At 47.5% G+C, this 18587-nt stretch overlaps 1 protein-coding gene and 1 non-coding gene across 9 annotated transcripts; one reads left to right on the top strand and one right to left on the bottom strand.

Annotated features, from left to right (window-relative positions):
- The first annotated feature begins 1488 nt into the window (after positions 1-1488).
- BTBD19 (BTB domain containing 19) lies at positions 1489-18497 on the top strand. Of its 8 annotated transcripts, XM_003415558.4 has the most exons (8): positions 1489-1598; positions 3079-3292; positions 3422-3475; positions 4751-4810; positions 5099-5167; positions 5241-5372; positions 5498-5623; positions 5755-18497. In XM_003415558.4, the coding sequence occupies exons 1-8, from the start codon at positions 1513-1515 to the stop codon at positions 5887-5889; spliced, it is 876 nt and encodes a 291-aa protein (XP_003415606.1). In that variant the 5' UTR covers positions 1489-1512; the 3' UTR covers positions 5890-18497. The 8 variants fall into 8 exon arrangements, with proteins under 8 accessions (XP_003415606.1, XP_023410425.1, XP_023410423.1 ...); XM_023554657.2 differs by having other exon boundaries at positions 3079-3475; XM_023554655.2 differs by having other exon boundaries at positions 5498-18497.
- Positions 14936-15053, bottom strand: LOC111752095 (U5 spliceosomal RNA). The gene has a single exon (XR_002787113.2). It is a non-coding gene; the product is annotated as a U5 spliceosomal RNA (small nuclear RNA).
- Positions 18498-18587: the final 90 nt, after the last annotated feature.

An 18587-nucleotide genomic window follows, 5' to 3' on the forward strand; every position in this document is an offset into this window, starting at 1 on the left:
CTGGCCTGACTGGCAGGCAGGAGGGGGATGGGCCCCTCACCTTGTTGTGGAGTTGCCATGGGTTGCTGGGGCAAGCACCCCTCCCTCTCTTCTTCTTTCCTTCCAGTCCTGGCTCTGGCTTAACTTTAAGTGTTACCACTATGAGCATGTGCCGAGCGTGGAGTGCCTGTGGTGTCCCTGAGTCATCAGGGAAGAGGGTAACAACAGGGGCTTGGAGCTCAGGGGTAAACTACGAAGATGAGGATGACTTAGGGGCAGGGTGGAGGTGAGAGAGACGTTGCAGAGAGGAGAGGGGGCTCTGGCCAGAAAGATGTTCCTCTGCCCCAGGGTCCTTGAGGAACTGTCCATTTCTCTCCTTGTGAAATGGCTTGAAAACTGACTCTTCACTCTTGTCTCAGACGCTGGGATCCAGGGAGACCTTGAGGCTGCGGGGGCAGCTGCTCAGGAATCCGGGATCTGGGCCCACAGGAAGGAGCACGTCATGGCTCTATCGTCTCCCCATCAGCATCAACAAGGACAAACATTTCCGCTCTGGGCTCAGAGCTAGGGTGGGGCTTGGATGACTTCCTCAGTTCAGAGCTGGGGAGGGGGGAGGCCCCAGTGGTTCAGCTGGGGGAGCTAGGTCTGACGAAGCAGTGACTTGGTGACCTATTCAGGCCTCCTGACCTTTGCTGACCCAAGTGCACTGGGGCTTGTCCCCAGCTGGCCACACCTCTTCTGTGTCCCAGTGCCCATCCCCCATCCCCTACAGGCACACAGAGTAGTTCCATTTCAGGGATGCCAGAGGCTGTGACGCCTCTGTCAGAGCTGACGCCTTCTCACCTGACCTCCTTCTGGGAGTGACATGGGACTGCCCCCTCCCAAACAAGCCAGGCTTGGGCCCTGAAAACCGTCCCATGAGGGCAAGGAGTTTCCCTATTGAGGGGGATTTCCCAGGCCTGGATAAACTGTGTATATCAGGGAGGAGGGCAGGGAGTTTGAACTCTCTGAACTCAGGGCAGGCAGGGGCCAGGGTGCTAGGACCCTCTGAGGGCCCCTCTGAGAGCTGAGGTTTTCCCTAGGCCTTTGGGAGATGGGCGGGGCCTCCTCTTAGGCCAGGCTCCAGTTTCCATGGAAACCCACAGGCTTCCCACCCCAGCTGCTGCCTGGCCAAGCTCCCAACCAGGGCCTCAACTGCTGCCAGCCTCTTCTCACCGACCACTGGCTGTTCCTGCCTCGGCCTTTCCCGGGCTCCTCCCTGTATCTGTCCCATCCCTGAGCCTGTGGCCTCCTCCATGGGCCTCTGATGTCTTCTTCAGGAAGCTGGGCCTCTCCAGGCCCTGTCCCTAAATTTTAGCTTCTCAGCAAACAAGGCTTCCAAGCTCCTGCCCTTCCTTCTCAGGCCTTTCTACTCTCCTCACCAGCTCTAGAGCCTGGCCAGGCCTCCTGCTTCTTCCCACCTACTGCCTCTCACAGACCAACAGACAACAGGCCTCCTGGCCACTTCCTCCACTTATTTCCCCCACCCCACCCATGGAGACCCCAGGACTGGTTGTGCATGGGGAGGCTGAGCCTTTTTCCACAGCACTCCGAAGCCTCATCAACAACCCTCAATACAGGTGAGGGGTGGGCCCTGTCTGTGGGTTTTCCCTAGCTGGCTCTGCTGGGCCCCAGGACTGACTGTGAGGAAGCCCTGGGTGCAGAAGAGGTGGGGAACTGGGACTTGGCCTTGCTTCCTGGTGAACTCAGTCTATGGGGAAGTCAAGTGTAGAGAATGGCTACTGGTCACTTAGTGTTCATGACAACCTGAGGGCCAGAGGTGGGAGGCAGTGAGACCTGGAGCCTGGAGCTGCTGTGCAAACCTCGGCAAAGCCCTTACTTTTCTGGGTCTTATGCTCTTAGCAGGAGAAGAGTCCTCTGTTCCCTGACTCCTGAGAAATGGGATATGACTTGATTCTCTGTACTCAGGAAATCCTGGTGGTAGTGGTTAAGAGCTACGGGTGCTAACCAAAATGTCGGCAGTTCGAATCTACCAGGTGCTCCTTGGAAGCCCTATGGAGCAGTTCTACTCTGTCCCACAGAGTTGCTGTGAGTCAGAATCAACTTGAGAGCAACGGGTTTTTCTCTGTACTCAGCTTGGTGTTGGGGCTTCCCTCCCTGGGGAGACAGAAGAGCAGATGACCCTAGTGCGGAGATTCACAAGAGGAACAAAACTCAAGGGACTGAGCTAGAGTCCCAGACAGGAAGTAATTCAAGGGTGCTGACTGGGGCCTCACAGCTTGCCCAGGATGCTAGTGGTGTTGAAACTAGGGGACAGGCTGTTCAGGGGAACTAAAAGGCAGCTTTCTGTCTCCTCTGCCTCAGAGCTGGACTCTTCCTCAAGGGCTGAGGCCTCCTCATAGGCCTGCTCTTTGGGAATCACAATCTGGCCTGAGTAGGAGGAACCCCAGTTCTTGGACCTGGAAGTAGGAGGCTCCAGGAAGCCCAAGCTTCGTCTCCTGCTCCTACCCCCTACCTTGCTTGGAGACCCAGAGGCTGAGGCCGGAAGTAATCATGAAGGTGGAAAATGTGGTCTGGCCTCATAATGGTGCATCACTGCGGTGTATGCTGGCAGCCAATGCACGCTATGCACTCCCACCACAACCCCCTTGTCCTTCTTCCTGGAGGAAGGCTGAAAAAGCTGAATTTGCATCCAGTGGAGGAGGAGCCAAGAGGAGCCTCCCTTCCCCCAAGACCCAGCCTGGGAAAGAGAGGGCCAGGTGGGATTAATCTGATTTCCCTGCTTGTATCAGCTCTGGTGACCTCTCAGTGATCAAGCACAGCCACCCCCTCCAAGACGTGAGGGTTTGGGATTACCATCCCATTTCATGGGTGAGAAACCTAAGATTCAAAGATAGGAAGTCACTTGCCTTAAGTACCATAGGGTGGAGCTGCCATTAGAACCCAAGTCTGTATGTTCCAGACCTTCCACTGGATGACTAAACCCAGTCTCTTCTATTAAAGATAAGGAAACTGAGGCCCAAAGTGGGCAAAGACAAAGCCCAAGTCACATCCTAGACTCTGGTCTCTTCTCTGGCTCTCTGCCTCTCTCTCCCACAGTGATGTTCGCTTTGTGGTTGGGCAAGAACAGCGGGAGGTATTTGCCCACCGGTGCCTGTTGGCCTGTAGATGCAACTTCTTCCAGCGACTTCTGGGCATGGAGCCGGGCTCCGGGGTACCTAGCCCTGTGGTGCTGAGCACCGTGCCAGCCGAGGCCTTCCTGGCAGTGCTGGAGTTCCTGTACACCAACAGTGTCAAGCTGCACTACCACTCTGTGAGCCCAATGAGCAGGGGTCTGGGTGGGAAAAGCTGGGGGTACAAGAGGTGGGAGGAGTTTATGCATCACGTGTGCGCTGAGGGGCAGGGGAAACTCCCTTTTGCTCTCCAACCACCCAATCTGCAGGTGCTAGAAGTGCTGACGGCGGCTGTGGAGTATGGGCTGGAGGAACTGCGAGAGGTGGGTTTTTGTGCCAGGTTCCTGTGTTGTTTCCCTTGCCTCTCATGGGTTCAGCTCCCACCCTGCCTCACACATACCCTGGCCTGGAGAAGAACGTGTGCCAGTGCAGAGAGGAATATGGGTTTCTCTCTTTGTAAATAGGGTGTGTATGAAGACCTGTGTATACAGGGATATGTGTATGCCCTGTGTATGCTGAGGAGATATATAGGGTATTTATGTGTGGCACTGCAGATACAAGGATAAGTCAGCCTTGGTCCCTGTTCCCTAGAGAAAAGGGATAGACACGTGGAAATTCAACTCAGTGACAGAAGTGTGACAGATGAGGGTAAAGAGTGCTGAGACTGCATGGAGGGTCTCACTGGTCCTGCCACCAGAGAGGAGACTCCTGGAGGACAAAATGTTTGTGTTGAATCTTGCAGAATGAGCAGGAGCTTGCTCCAACGGGGAGTGGGAAGATAGCATTCTAGTCACAGAAGCACAAAAGGAGCTAGTGCGATGTTTAGTGTGACTGGAACAGGTGCATGAGAGGAGAGGGGAGCAGGGGCCTGTTCTGCAGGACCTTCCTCACCCCTTAAAGAGTTGGGACTTTTTTTTTTTTTTGCCCAGAGAGCAGTGAGATTTATTTAAGGATTCAAGAGAAGGAGTGAAGATTTGGAAGTGAAGGGGAGAAGGGACTGGGAAAGATGGGAAGGGCTCGCCAGGCCAGTCAGGAGTTCATGCAGCAGTCAAGAAAAGGGATGATGTGGCTGGAATGGGGGCGGCAGTGGAAACCCAAAGGAGAGGTGGATGGCTTTGAGGGAGGAGGTAGAACTGGCATGACCCAGTGCTTTTCTGGATGTGAGGGTGAGAGGGAGATGTCATGAATGAAATTCAAGTTGCTGGCTAAAATAGAAATGTCCTTGAGTCAGAGGGTAGCAAGTGGAGGTAAATAAGTGTCCTGAGAGAATGGGAGAGTGGAATTTTTACACAGCTCCTATCTGATCTGACTAATGGAGAATATGCTCCTAGAAGGAACACTGCTGGTTTTGACCTTGTTAGTCTCCAGTTCCTCTAGGCTTTGCCAAGTCTCGGGCCCTGCCAATTCCCTGCCTCCCCTGGCCTAGGAGGTCAAGATGAGCCTGGGAGGACAGCGTGGATCTGGGAGGTCAGGGTGGGCCTGGGGCTGCTGCGATTCTAGGTGATTCACTGCTCCAAGTCTGCTCACTGCCTCTGGGGTGGGGCTGCAGTCTTGGAGCAGGGACACCTCACAGGACCCACATCCACTTCTATTCCCAGCTGTGTCTGGAGTTTGTGGTGAAGGTGCTGGACGTGGAACTGGTTTGTGAGGCTCTGCAGGTGGGTGGTGTTGGACAGACCAGGGAGGAGAAGCCCAGGTCTCTTCCTGCTGAATTCCCCAAGCTCAGGGGTCTGGCTTTCAGCATGTGTCAAGCTGCACTACCACTCTGTGAGCCCAATGAGCAGGGGTCTGGGTGGGAAAAGCTGGGGGTACAAGAGGTGGGAGGAGTTTATGCATCACGTGTGCGCTGAGGGGCAGGGGAAACTCCCTTTTGCTCTCCAACCACCCACTCTGCAGGTGCTAGAAGTGCTGACGGCTCCAATTGACCCCCTTTGTTCTGCTCCCAGGTGGGCGTAACCTTTGGCCTAGGACCGCTGCAGGAACGTTGCATGACCTTCATAGAGGCCCACAGCCAGGTACTGCTCCCCTCTTCATACTCCCAGCACCATACACCCCATTCTCTTCTCTGATCCATATACCGGCCTGCAGGAGGTGCTTCGGACCCGTGGCTTCCTGGAGCTGTCAGCGGCCGCTCTGCTGCCCCTGCTGCGCAGCGACAAGCTATGCGTGGATGAGGCTGAGCTAATTCGGGCAGCCCGGAGCTGGGCGCGCGTGGGCGCTGTGAGTGGGGGCTGGGGAAGCGCGGGCTGGGCGGGGGGGCGCTGAAGGAGGCGCAGGCGGCAGAAATCCAGCGCGGGGGCGGTGGGGCAGATGACCCCGCCCGGGCTCAGAGTTGGCGTTCGCAGGCGGTGTTGGAGCGGCCCGTGGCTGAGGTAGCGGCCCCGGTGGTGCGGGAACTGAGACTGGCTTTGCTGGCCCCGGCGGAGCTGAGCGCCTTGGAAGAGCAGAACCGGCGGGAGCCGCTCATCCCGGTGCGGAGCGAGGAACCAGGCATAGATCCGCTCCGCAGCGTGGAGGAAGGGCGTGGGGGGCACGGCACAGCCCATGGTCTGCGGGCAGAGGGGGCACTGCCGGGCTCTGCGGTGACGGGCTTCCCCTGCAGGTGGAGCAGATCGTGGAGGCATGGAAATGTCATGCCCTGCAGAGAGGGCACGCGGCCCGGGGCGCCCTGTGCCGCCGCCGGAAGGGCACCGTGCCCCGCGAGCATCACCGCTTTCTGGACCTGCCGTTCAAGTGACCCAGCGCCACAATTTGAGAGGAACCCCGGACCTACTTGACAGAGCCTGTCTAAAACTACACCTCCCGAAACGCTCGGCGCTAGGAGCTGGCTTCCGCTCCCGGCATGCCTGGAGAGCGAGGCGCCGGAAGGAACGCGCTCAGTCTTGCTCAGAGCTGTGTGTGTGGACGCCGGGGCGTGAGGGGCCGTTCCTATGTTGAGTTTATCTTTTCCGGGAAGGCAAGTCACAGAAAGCGAGTCTCTTGCACCACTTCACACTTCGCTCCGTACCCTGTCCCTAGGCACTCTCATTTGTCCCATATACTCTGATGACACCCAAGTATCTTTTCAGCTCAGCCCCCTCTTTAATTCCAGACCTGCCTCCTGCCTGGATGAGCGCTCCCTGAATGCCCTACAGGCATCTCAGACAGTGTAAAATCGAGCTCCCATCTTTCTCCAGTTCTGTCCCCGTAGTGTTTCTCATCGCGGTGACAGCCCAAGACAGAAACTTGGACTTCATCCTTGCCTTATCCCACCTTACACCTGTCTTCTGTCCCTTCTACTTTCTAAGAGACCTTTCCAGTTGGTTCAGTTCTATCCCCTCTGGGTTTAGCCAACCTGTCTGTCGCAGGGACTGCTGATACAGGCTCTAATTAGTCTTCCTGGTTTCACTCCAGCCACCCCTCCCCCAGTCCAATTCTCACACTGAAGTCAGGACTTTCTACAATTCAGGTCTGACATTAGTCCTATTCCCTTTAGTATTAAGCTCCTCAGTATCCTCATTGTCTGCAGTACAAAATACGATCCACTTTCAGGGCACTCAAAACTACTAGTGGCTACCAAACACTAGCAGCTCTTCTCTCAACCACTACCTTTGTATAATCTCACTCTTCCTGGAGCCCCTAGTCCTCCAGCTTTGGATTTATTCTTAGGGGTACTGAAGACTCTTGTGCTACCTCTTGAATTCACTGGACATCTTGTCTTCTTGAGGATCTGACTCTTCGTGGAGAAAGATCCCTGGAGTGGTGCCCCTGTTCGTTTCTGCTTCACTGGTCCTTGAATCGTATTCAGTGCTTTGTAAATGTTAAATAAATTACTTTCTTACGTAAATGCCAGTTTATTCCATAATGGTCCCTTGGTGGTGCAAACGGTTTGCACTAGACTACTAATCTAAAGGTTGGAGGTTCGAACCCACCCAGCAGTGCTGTGGAAGAAAGGCCTGGGACCTGCTTCTGCAAAGATTTCAGCCAAGAAACCCCTACAGAGCAGTTCTTCTCTGTAACACACGGGGTCGCCATGGGTTGGAATCGACTGGACAGCAATGATTTTATTTTTTTGGTTTTATTCCATAAAGAGTTTAAGGAATATGAAAAACAAGATGCCATCAACCTAAAAGGAAGGACGATTGATTATTTGGAAGAAAATAAAGTTAGATTTTTGTCTCAAGGACTTAATACAAAATATATTCCATGTGAATTAAAGAGGGTTATTTGGCATTATCTCTAAAGACTGAAAATGTGGTTACTCAGCAGTACCATTTCATAGCAGCATTGTTTAGATAAGGAAAATTGAAAAGAACTTATATGTCCATCAATACAGGACTGATTAAATAAAATATGGTATATTCCTATAATAATATAAAAAAAAAGATATCCATGATCTTTGGTAGTAAAAGCATCGAGCAGGACTTCTTTTGTTAAAAGAAAAGGTAACATAATGGTTAAGAGTATGCCTTTGGGATGCAGACTGCAGAGTTTGAGTCCCAGATCCACCACTTTCTGGCACTGTAACTTGAGTGAGGTTACTTAGCCTTTCTATGTCTAAATTTTCTCATTGATAAAAATGGAGAGAAAAATAGAACCAACTAGTAGGTTTCTTAAAAAAAAAAAACTGTTGCCATGAAGTTGATTCTGACTCATAGCAACCCTTTAGGACAGAGTAGAACTGCCCCATAGAGTTTCCAAGGAGTGGCTGGTGCATTTGAACTGCCAGCCTTTTGGTTAGCAGATGAGCTCTTAATCTTTGCAACACCAGGGCTCCAGTAGCTTTCTTAGGAAGATGAAATTAATTTTTTGAAAGTGCTTAGAACTGTAGTGGTACTGAGTAAATGCTATATATGTGTTTGGAAAGTAAATTCAGTATATTTTCATTTGTTTCACAAATATTCATTTGAGTGCCAGGCATTGATTTAGGGTCGTGGAACAAATACATCAGAGAACAAATCAGGTAAAGTCCCAGTGTCTGAAGCTTATATGCTAATGGGAAAAACATGTAGTAAACAAGAAATACCCCCACGCTTCTGTCAGTTTGTCATACTGTAGGGGCTTGTATGTTGCTGTGATGCTGGAAGCTATGCTGGTATTCAAATACCAGCAGGGTCATAGATGGTGGACAGATTTCAGCTGAGCTTCCAGACTCAGACAGACTAGGAAGAAGGACTTGGTGGTCTACTTCTGAAAAGAATTAGCCAGTGAAAACCTTATGAATAGTAGTGGAACATTGCCTGATACAGTGCCAAAAGATGAGCCCCTCAGGTTGGAAGGCATTCAAAAGATGACTGGAAAAGAGCTGCCTGCCTTCTCAGAGTCGAGTCAACCTTAATGACATGGATTGAGTCAAGCTTTCAGGACCTTCATTTGCTGATGCACCATGACCCAAAATGAGAAGAAATAGCTGCAAACATCCATTAATAATTAGAACTTAGAATGTACAAAGTATGAATCTAGGAAAATTGGAAATTGTCAAAAATGAAATGGAACGCATAAACATCAATATACCAGGCATTACCAAAAAAAAAAAAACAAAAAACAAAAAACCCAGTGCCATTGAGTTGATTCCGACTCATAGTGACTCTATAGGACAGAGTAAAATTGCCCCCTAGAGTTTCCAAGGAGTGCCTGGTGGATTCAAACTGCTGACCCTTTGGTTAGCAGCCGTAGCACCACGGTTTCCATACTAGGCATTAGTGAACTGAAATGGACTGGTATTGGCCATTTGAATCAGACAATGATATATATGGCCTACTATGCTGGGAATGACAACTCGAAGAGGAATGGCATTGCATTCATCGTCAAAAAGGACATTTCAAGATCTATCCTGAAGTACAATGCTGTCAGTGATAGGATCATATCCAAAAGCCTACAAGGAAGACCAGTTAATAGGACTATTATTCAAATTTACGAACCAACCACGAAGGCCAAGGATGAAGAAACTGAAGATTTTTACCAACTTCTGCAGTCTGAAATTAATTGAACATGCAATCAGGATGCATTGATAATTACTGGTAATTGGAATGTGAAAGTTGGAAAGAAGTTCAGGAGTTGGAAAATATGGCCTTAGTGATAGGAACAATGCCAGAGATCGCATGACAGAATTTTTGCAAGACCAATGACTTCTTCATTGCAAATACCTTTTTTCAACAACATAAATGGCAACTATACACGTGGGCCTCCCCAGATGAAATACACGGGAATCAAATCAGCTACATCTGTGGAAAGAGATGTTGGGAAAGCACAATACCATCAGTCAGAACAAGGACAGGGGTTGACTGCAAAACAGACCATCAGTTGCTCATATGCAAGTTCAAGCTGAAGCTGAATAAAATTAGAATAAGTTGACGAGAACCAAAGTACAACCTTGGGTATATCCCACCTGAATTTAGAGACCATCTCAAGAATAGATTTGCCACGTTGAACACTAATGACCAAAGACCGGACGAGCTGTGGGATGACCTCAAGAACACTACACATGAAGAAAGCAAGAGGTCATTCAAAAGACAGGAAAGAAAGAAAAGACCAAAATGGATGTCAGAAGCGACTTTGAAGCTTGCTCTTGAACGTCGAGTACCTAAAGCAAGTGGAAGAAATCATGAAGTAAAAGAGCTGAAGAGATTTGAAAGGGCTGCTTGAGATGACAAAGTAAAGTATTATAACGACATGTGTGAAGACCTGGAGTTAGAAAACCAAAAGGAAGAACATGCTCGGCATTTCTCAAGCTGAAAGAACTGAGGGAAAAATTCAAACCTCGAGATGCAATACTGAAGGATTCTACGGGGAAAATATTAAACGACTCAGGAAGCATCAAAAGAAGATGGAAGGAATACACAGAGTCACTATACCAGAAAAGAATTGGTCAACGTTCAACCATTTCAGGAGGTAGCGTATGATCAGGAAACGATGTTACTGAAGGAAGAGGACCAAGCTGCACTGAAGGCACTGGTGAAAAACAAGCCTTCAGGAATCAACAGAATACAAATTGAGCTGTTTCAACAAATGGATGTAACGCTGGAAGTACTCACTCATCTACGCCAAGAAATTTGGAAGACAGGTACCTGGCCAACTGAGTAAAAGAGATCCATATTTATGCCTGTTCCAAAGAAAGGTGATCCAAGAGAATGTGGAAATTATTGAACAATATCATTAATGTCACACACAAGTAAAATTTTGCTGAAGATCATTCAAAAGTGGCTGCAGCAGTACTTTGGCAGGGAACTGCCAGAAATTCAAGCCGGATTCAGAAGAGGATGTGGAAGCAGGGATATCATTGTTGGTGTCAGATAGATTCTGGCTGAAAGCAGAGAATACCAGAAGGATGTTTACCTGTGTTGTAGGGTAAAAACATCACAAAGTTTAGTAAAGCAAAAGAAAGTTTTATTCGGCATATATTCAAAGAGGCAAAAGTAGAAAACAGACAAACATGCTGGTAGAGCCATGTCTGTCCGAGTCCAAGGTTTACAGAATAAGCAAGAGTGGGAAAACAGACAAGTATGCTGCCACAGCCATGTCTGCCTTAGTCCAAGGGAATATTACAGAGCAGGTAAGAGTGGGAAAATGGACAAGCATGTCGCTAAAGCTGTGTCTACCTGAATCCAAAAAACATTACAGAATCATCAGTATAAATACTATAAAATGGTCAAAACCATAGAAAACTTCACCTTTTCACCGATTGGCTAGAAACTGCTAAATCTCTGTGATTCCACATTTTGAATTGTCTTTGTTAATAATCAGTGGTACAGGTTTCAGTCCTTGATGTCATTCCACAACTCGTCTGGTCTTTGGTTACAAGTGTTCAATGTGTCAAATCTATTCTTGAGATGGTCTCTAAATTCAGGTAGGATATACTCAAGGTCATATTTTGGCTTTTGTGGAGTTGCTCTGATTTTCTTCAGTTTCAGCTTAAACTTGCATATGAGCAATTGATGGTCTGTTCCACAGTCGGCCCCTGGCCTTGTTCTGACTGATGATATTGAGCTTTTCCTTTATCTCTTTCCACAGATGTAGTTAATTTGATTCCTGTGTGTTCCATCTGGCGAGGTCCATGTGTATAGTCGCTGTTTATGTTGGTAAAAGAAGGTATTTGCAATGAAGAAGTTGTTGGTCTTGCAAAATTCTATCATTCGATTTCTATCACCAAGGCCATATTAATATCACATGCAAGCAAAATTTTGCTGAAGAGCATTCAAAAATGGCTGCAGCAGTATATCAACAGGGAACTGTCAGAAATTCAAGCCAGTTTCAGAAGAGGACGTGGAACCAGGGATATCATTGGTGATGTCAGATGGATCCTGGCTGAAAGCAGAGACTACCACAAGGATGTTTACCTGTGTTTTATTGGCTATGCAAAGGCATTTGACTGTGTGGATCATAACAAATTATGCATAACACTGCAAAGAATGGGAATTCCAGGACACTTATTTCTGCTCATGAGGAACCTGTACATTGATCAAGAGTCCATTGTTTGGCCAGAACAAGAGAATACTGATTGGTTTAAAGTCAGGAAAGGTGTGCATCAGGGTTGTATCTTTCACCATACCTATTCAATCTGTATGCTGAGCAAATAATCCGAGAAGCTGGATTATGAAGAAGAACGGGGCATCAGGATTGGAGGAAGACTTATTAACAACCTGCGTTATGCAGATGATATAACCTTGCTTGCTGAAAGTGAAAAGGACTTGAAGCACTTACTAATGAAGATCAAAGGCCACAGCCTTCAGTATGGCTTGCACCTCAACATAAAGAAAACAAAAATCCTACAACTGGACCGATGAGCAACATCATGATAAATGGAGAAAAGATTGATGTTGTCAAGGATTTCATTTTACTTGGATCCACAATCAACAGCCATGGAAGCAGCAGTCAAGAAATCAAACGACGCATTGCGTTGGGTGAATCTGCTGCAAAGGACCTTGTTAAAGTGTTGAAAAGCAAAGACGTCGCCTTGAAGACTGAGGTGTGCCTGACCCAAGCCATGGTATTTTCAGTCGCATCACATGCATGTGAAAGCTGGACAATGAATAAGGAAGACCAAAGAAGAACTGACACCTTTGAATTGTGGTGTTGGCGAAGAATATTGAATATACCATGGACTGCCAAAAGAACAAACAAATCTGTCTTGGAAGAAGAATGCTCCTTAGAAGCAAGGACAGCGAGACTGAGTCTTACATACTTTGGACATGTTGTCAGGAGGGATCAGTCCCTGGAGAAGGACATTCATGCTTGGCAAAGTACAGGGTCAGTGGAAAAGAGGAAGACCTCAACGAGGTGGATTGACACAGTGGCTGCAACAATGGGCTCAAGCATAACAGCAATTTTAAGGATGGTACAGGACCAGGCAGTGTTTCTTTCTGTTGTGCATAGTGTTGCTATGAGTTGGAACCGACTCGATGGCACCTGACTACAGCAACAGGTTTCAGTAATGACAGTCAGGAGGGTCTTCACTGGGCCAACAAATCTTCTTTTACTAAATGCTAATAGGATCGCTATGAGTCGGAATCGACTTGACGGCACTGGTTTTTTTTTTTTTATAGAAAAAGATAAGAGTGGAAACTATGTGGGTCATTTGTGCTGTTTTATTAGTTTATGTGAAAGTTTCCCTAAACGATGTTTTCTAAGATTGTCCTAGCTATTGTCTTTATACCTCAGTTGATACGTACTTGTGAGTCCTCGTGAGTCTAGCTCCAGCTGGGTTACACAGTAAAAAATGGCTTCAATATTATCTCGTAAATCACCTGTCCTTTTATTGACTATGCAAAAGCATTTGACTGTGTGGATTATAACAAATTATGGATAACATTGCCAAGAATTGGAATTCTAGGACACTTAATTGTGCTCATGAGGACCCTTGAACAAAACAAAGGGATACTGAGTGGTTTAAAGTCAGGAAAGGTGTACATCAGGGTTGTATCCTTTCACCATACTTATTCAACCTGTATAGTGAGCAAATAATCCGAGAAGCTGGACTACATGAAGAACAGGGCATCAGGGTTGGAGGAAGACTCATTAACAACCTGCATTATGCAGATGACACAACCTTGGTTGCTGAAGTGGAAGACTTGAAGCACTTACTAATGAAGATCAAAGACTACAGCCTTCAGTATGGATTACACCTCAACATAAAACAAAAATCCTCACAACTGGAGCAATAAGCAACATCATGATAGATGGACAAAAGATTGAAGTTGTCAAGGATTTCATTTTACTTGGATCCAAAATCAAGAAATCAAAGGATGCATTGCATTGGGCAAATCTGCTGTAAAAGACCTCTTTGGAGTGTTGAAAAGCAGAGATGTCACCTTAAAGACTAAGGTGCACCTGACCCAAGCCATGGTGTTTTCAATCACATCATATGCATGTGAAAGCTGGACAATGAATAAGGAAGATAGAAGAAGGATTGATGCCTTTGAATTGTGGAGGAGAATATTGAATATATCGCAAACTGCCAAAAGAAGGAACAAATCTGTCTTGGAAGAAATACAGCCAGAATGCTACTTAGAAGCAAGGATGGAGAGACTGAGTTCCACATACTTCGGACATGTTATCAGGAGGGATCAGTCCCTGGAGAAGGACATCATGTGAGATGGACTGACACAGTGGCTGCAACAATGGACTCAAGCATAACAACTACGGTGAAGATGGCGAAGGACCGGGCAGTGTTTCCTTCCGTTGTACATAGGGTTGGTCTGAGTTGGAATTGACAGCACCTAACAACAATGAACAACAAGAAATAAATTATATAATTTCAGGCAATGTTTCATTCTGTTATAGGTTGGAGCTGACTTGACATCAACTATTAACAACAACAACATAATTTCAGGGAGTAGTTTGTGCTAAGAAGAAAAATAAAGCACGTTAAAATGATAGAGATGTCAGAGTGGGACTGTTCTCATCTCTCTGATAACATGTGACTACAGATCTGAAGGAACAGGGGCATGAACCACGTGTCCTGGGAAAAGGCATTGAAGGGTGTTCTGCAAGAGAGTGGTATGTGTGATGGATTTACATTTTTATAGTTAATTTGGCTGCAGTAGAGAGGATTAGGTGGAGGCGCCGAGGGAGAGAGGGGTAAGAATGGTCCATGGAGAACAGCTAAGAGGTTATTGTAATAATGCAGGAAAGAGATTTTGGATCAGGGTGGTAGCAGTGGAGGTGATAAAATGTAGTTGGATGCTGCAAACACAGAACCCCAGCAGGAATATTGTGTGATCTTTACTTTCTCCTGATCTTCAGGGTCAATCCTCTTCGGTTTGTGACTCCTTCAGAAGAGGAGTGGACAGGTGAAGAAAAGGCCCCAGCCACTTTGAGGTAACAGCTGCAAACACTTTAATGCACCCAGCTCACCCAGAGGTGCCTGTTGACCTACCTCCAAAAAACCCGCCGCTGAAATCTCAAGGAGCAGTTGGGGGGTCACCAATAATCATGGGAGGCTCCAACACAACCAACCCAGAAAAAAAAAAAAAAATTACCGCAAGCTCACAGGACTTATTCTTTACAGTACTTCAAACTTGTGACTAAAAAATGTTAAAACATGGTAAAAAAAAGTATCACTCAAAACCAAAAAAACCAAACCCAGTGCTTTCGAGTCGATTCTGACTCATAGCCATCCTACAAAAACCAAGACAGAGTAAAACTGCCCCTCTGACTCATAAAAAAAAACAGTGATGCTATAAGTCAGCCTAAAACTGCCCCTTAGAATTTCCAAGGGGCGCTTGAAAAACTTAAACTGTCAACTTCATAGCTAAGAGCCCTAACACTCACTGACCCATAAGCTTTCTTTTTCAACACCGAAAAACAGCCCAGCAAAAGCCAGACCTACCAAAAAATTAGCTAACAACTCCAAACTTCTTCTCTCCACGGAAATCTTTAGTAAAAGGCGAAAGATTTATACGATTTGAAGAGAAATCAGAGTATATTTCGTGTTTTTTTTGCTTCAACCACCCAGAAAGACACAACTCTTAACACGTTTATGGTTGTGTAACGACTGCGCTATACGGACTAACTGCGTGCATTTCTTACGTACCATCTATTTTTAACGGGCATTATACCCTGGCAATAGTGGAGAAACGCCCGTGGAGACGGAACTCAAGCATCTTGGAGCTGTCTTTTCGTGGTGCACCCTGGGTATGCAAATCACAGGCTGCTTCGGGCGGGGCCTCCGGGCGGGGCCGCCGGGCCCCCTGGGCCACGCCTCTCCCTTCCCTGCGATCCCGCCCGGGAACCCGCGCCCGCATTTGCCGAGAAAGGTGTGGGTGCTTCCCACAGGTGCCGGGTGCCCAGTGCAGAGTCCCTAAGGGGGTTTGGGATTGTTAAGTGTTAGTCCCATTTGTTAAGGTTCAGTCGCATCATTCCATACCGACAGGGAGCACCCCAGCCGTAGGGAGACAAGAGGAAACAGTCGAGTACGGACAGCCAGGGACAGTGGGACCACTTAAGAGGCACGTCACCACCACACCTCCAGGCGCCCAGTTTATCTTGAAGGATGATTTGGAATTAGGCCAGGGGGAGGTGAAGAGGTGTTCTAGGTAGAGGGGAGGGCGCATGCAAACTTATGAAGATTAATAGGAATTCAGCGTGTCCAGAGCGTGGAGTGTGGGTGTGTGTTGGAATGAGAGTGTGTTTGGCAGGAAGGCTGTCATCTAGAGAGCTGAGGCTAGGGTGGTGGGCCGGGGCTAGACTGACTCAGGCCTGGAAAGGGCTTGGATTTTATCCTGTCAGTGACCGGGAGCCATCCCAGGGTGTTGAGGCCAAAGGGCTGAGTAGTGAAAGTGCTACACAAGGGTGGGCTGTCCTGCAGGCGGTACTGGGACCTTGCCCCCTAAGACTGGATGTGGTTAGTGGTCCAGGGTTGCCCACTCCTGGGTGGTCCAACTCCGACTGTCTGGGCCTGGAATCCCTTAATTTGCTGCCACACCAGGCACACCCTTCCTTGTGTCAAGGTTCCGTAAGATGCAAAAAGAGCAAAGGAAGGAGGAGAGTGCCTACGAGGTGCAATTTCTTTCTTTCTCTCTTTTTTTCTAGGCTGTGATCCCAGCCAAGTAAAACTTACCCACGTTAAGCACAGGAAGGGAGCAGGAGAGGGTAAAAACGATTTGCTAGAGTGGTGAGATTGGGAATGATTATTTTCTTTTTAAGGTTTCAATATTGTGCCATTCATTTTCTTTATGGTGGTAAAGTATATATAGGATATAAAACTTGTCATTTTAACCATTTTTAAGTGTACAATTCAGTGGCATTAATTATCCTCACAATGTTGTGCAACTATCACCACAATCCGTTCCCAAAACTTTATCATCGCCCCAACCAGAAACTCTGTACCGTTAAGCAATAGCCCCGGTTCTCCCCTCCCCAGTCCATGGAAACCACTGCTCTACTTTCTGTCTCTCTGCATTTGCCTGTTGTAGATATTTTATATCAGTGGGATCTTACACTATTTGTCCTTTTGTGTCTGGATGATTTCACTCAGGATAATGTTTTCAAGGCTCATCCATGTTGTTGCATGCATCAAAACTTCATTGATTTTTATGATGGAGTAATATTTCATTGTATATATATACCACATTTTGTTATCCGTTCACCTGTTGGTGGACATTTGAGCTGTTCCTACTTTTTGCCTGTTGTGAACAATGGCCAGGTCATTTCTTACACATATTATTTAAAGTCCTGGGGGGAAGAAAAAAGACACCCTACAATATAGACTCTAATCTTGCCATTTCACAGATGAAGACACTGGGGATCCGTGAGTTTAACTAACTTGCCCACATCATTCAGCTGGTAGAAGTGGCTCAGTGGGCTGTAGCATCTTTTACGCTGCTTAAGCCTGGTAAGCTCTCCGCTCTACCCAAAATCCCTCCTTAGTGACTCAAATGTTGTTGTTGTGTGCTGTCAAATCAACTCATAGTGACCCTAAGGACAGAGCAGAACTGCCCCACAGGGTTTCCTAGGCTGTAATCTTTATGAAAGCAGATCTCCAGGTCTTTTCTCCCACAGAGCCGCTGGTGGGTTTGAACTGCCAACCTTTCAGTTAGCAGCCCGGCACTTTAACCAATGTACACCCGGGCTCCTTACCCAAACACTGAAAAACTCACTGCCATTGATTCCTACTCATAGAGACCCTATAGGACAGAGTAGAACTGCCCCATAGGGTTTCCAAGGCTGCGATCTTTAGGGAAACAGACTGCCACATCTTTTTCCTGCTGAATGGCTGGTGTTTGAACTACTGACTTTTTGGTTAGCGGTCGAGTGCTAACCTGGGCTCCAACCAAAACATTACTGGACCCCAATCCCCAATTCAGTCTCTATCCCTTGGGCAGTGCTGAATGCACTCCCTTTTCTAGGCTCCAACCACCTGCTTGTCTAGCCTTTTTTTTTTTTTTAAAGATATTTTAGTGTTAATTCGGCTACAGCACGTTTTTAAATTTTTGTTTTTTTTCCTTAACTTTTGTTTGGAACATAATTTTCTTTCTGGCTTTTGGCTGGGGAACAGATTCTGGCCCCTGGAGATAGATCAGGGTGAGAGGCAATGCTCTCGGGGTGGGATCATTCTTGGTGAGTGGGTAGCTGAAACCAAGGGTGTTACTGTGTCAGCTGAGACTGAGCCAAGGGATAGAAGATCTCCCCCACCCCATGGGAGAGGCTCTGTCCTCTAGCCCAGGGGTAGGGCCAGATGCTTCTAGGCCTTTGTACAGTGGGGCTGTTCAGCTTTCAGTTAGAATCCAGAGCCCTCATTGGTTGCTAGCAATATGTCAATTTCTGGGCTGTTTCTCCGTTTAAGGAGTCCCTGGGTGGTGCAAACCCTGGTGGAATAGTGGTTAAGAACTATGGCTGCTAACCAAAATGTCGGCAGTTCAAATCCACCAGGCGCTCCTTGGAAACTCTATGGGGGGCAGTTCTATTCTGTCCTATAGGGTCATTATGAGTTGGAATTGACTCAAAGGCAATGGGTTTGGTTTTGGTTTTGGATGGTACAAATGGTTTGTGCTCAACTGTTAATCTACAGGTTGGTAATTTGAACCCACATGGCAGTGTTGCAGAAGAAAGGCCTGGCAATCTGCTTTCATGAAGGTTATAGCCAAGAAAACCCTATGGAACCCTGTAACACATAGGGTTGCCATGAGCAGGAATTGACTCCACAGCAAGGGATTTGATTTTGGTTGGGTGGTGCAAATGGTTAATGTGCTTGCAAATTAAAGGTTGGAGCCTTGATTCGAGTCCTTCCAGAAGCACCTGGGAAGAAAGGCCTGGTGATCTACTTCTAAAAAACCAGTCATTGAAAACCCTATGGAACACAGTTCTTCCTGGACACATGTGGGGTCACCATGAGTTGGAATCGACAACTGGTACTGGCCCCCTCCCAATCCCCTGAGTGTTTGGCCAAAGATGCCTCTGGGGCTCCAGGCCACCAGCTGACCTGCAGAGGCCTTGGTCTGGGAGGTTGCTGTGAGCCCT

This window comes from Loxodonta africana, chromosome 3, assembly GCF_030014295.1.
Source record: "Loxodonta africana isolate mLoxAfr1 chromosome 3, mLoxAfr1.hap2, whole genome shotgun sequence".
Lineage (NCBI taxonomy): Eukaryota > Metazoa > Chordata > Mammalia > Proboscidea > Elephantidae > Loxodonta > Loxodonta africana.

Excerpts from the sequence above, each read along its gene's own strand:
- BTBD19 (XM_023554653.2), top strand. The coding sequence starts at position 1,513 with ATGGAGACCCCAGGACTGGTTGTGCATGGGGAGGCTGAGCCTTTTTCC. Across the intron at positions 3,476-4,750 it reads GGCTGGAGGAACTGCGAGAG|CTGTGTCTGGAGTTTGTGGT; the intron begins GTGGGTTTTTGT and ends TTCTATTCCCAG. Across the intron at positions 5,373-5,497 it reads GCTGGGCGCGCGTGGGCGCT|GCGGTGTTGGAGCGGCCCGT; the intron begins GTGAGTGGGGGC and ends TGGCGTTCGCAG.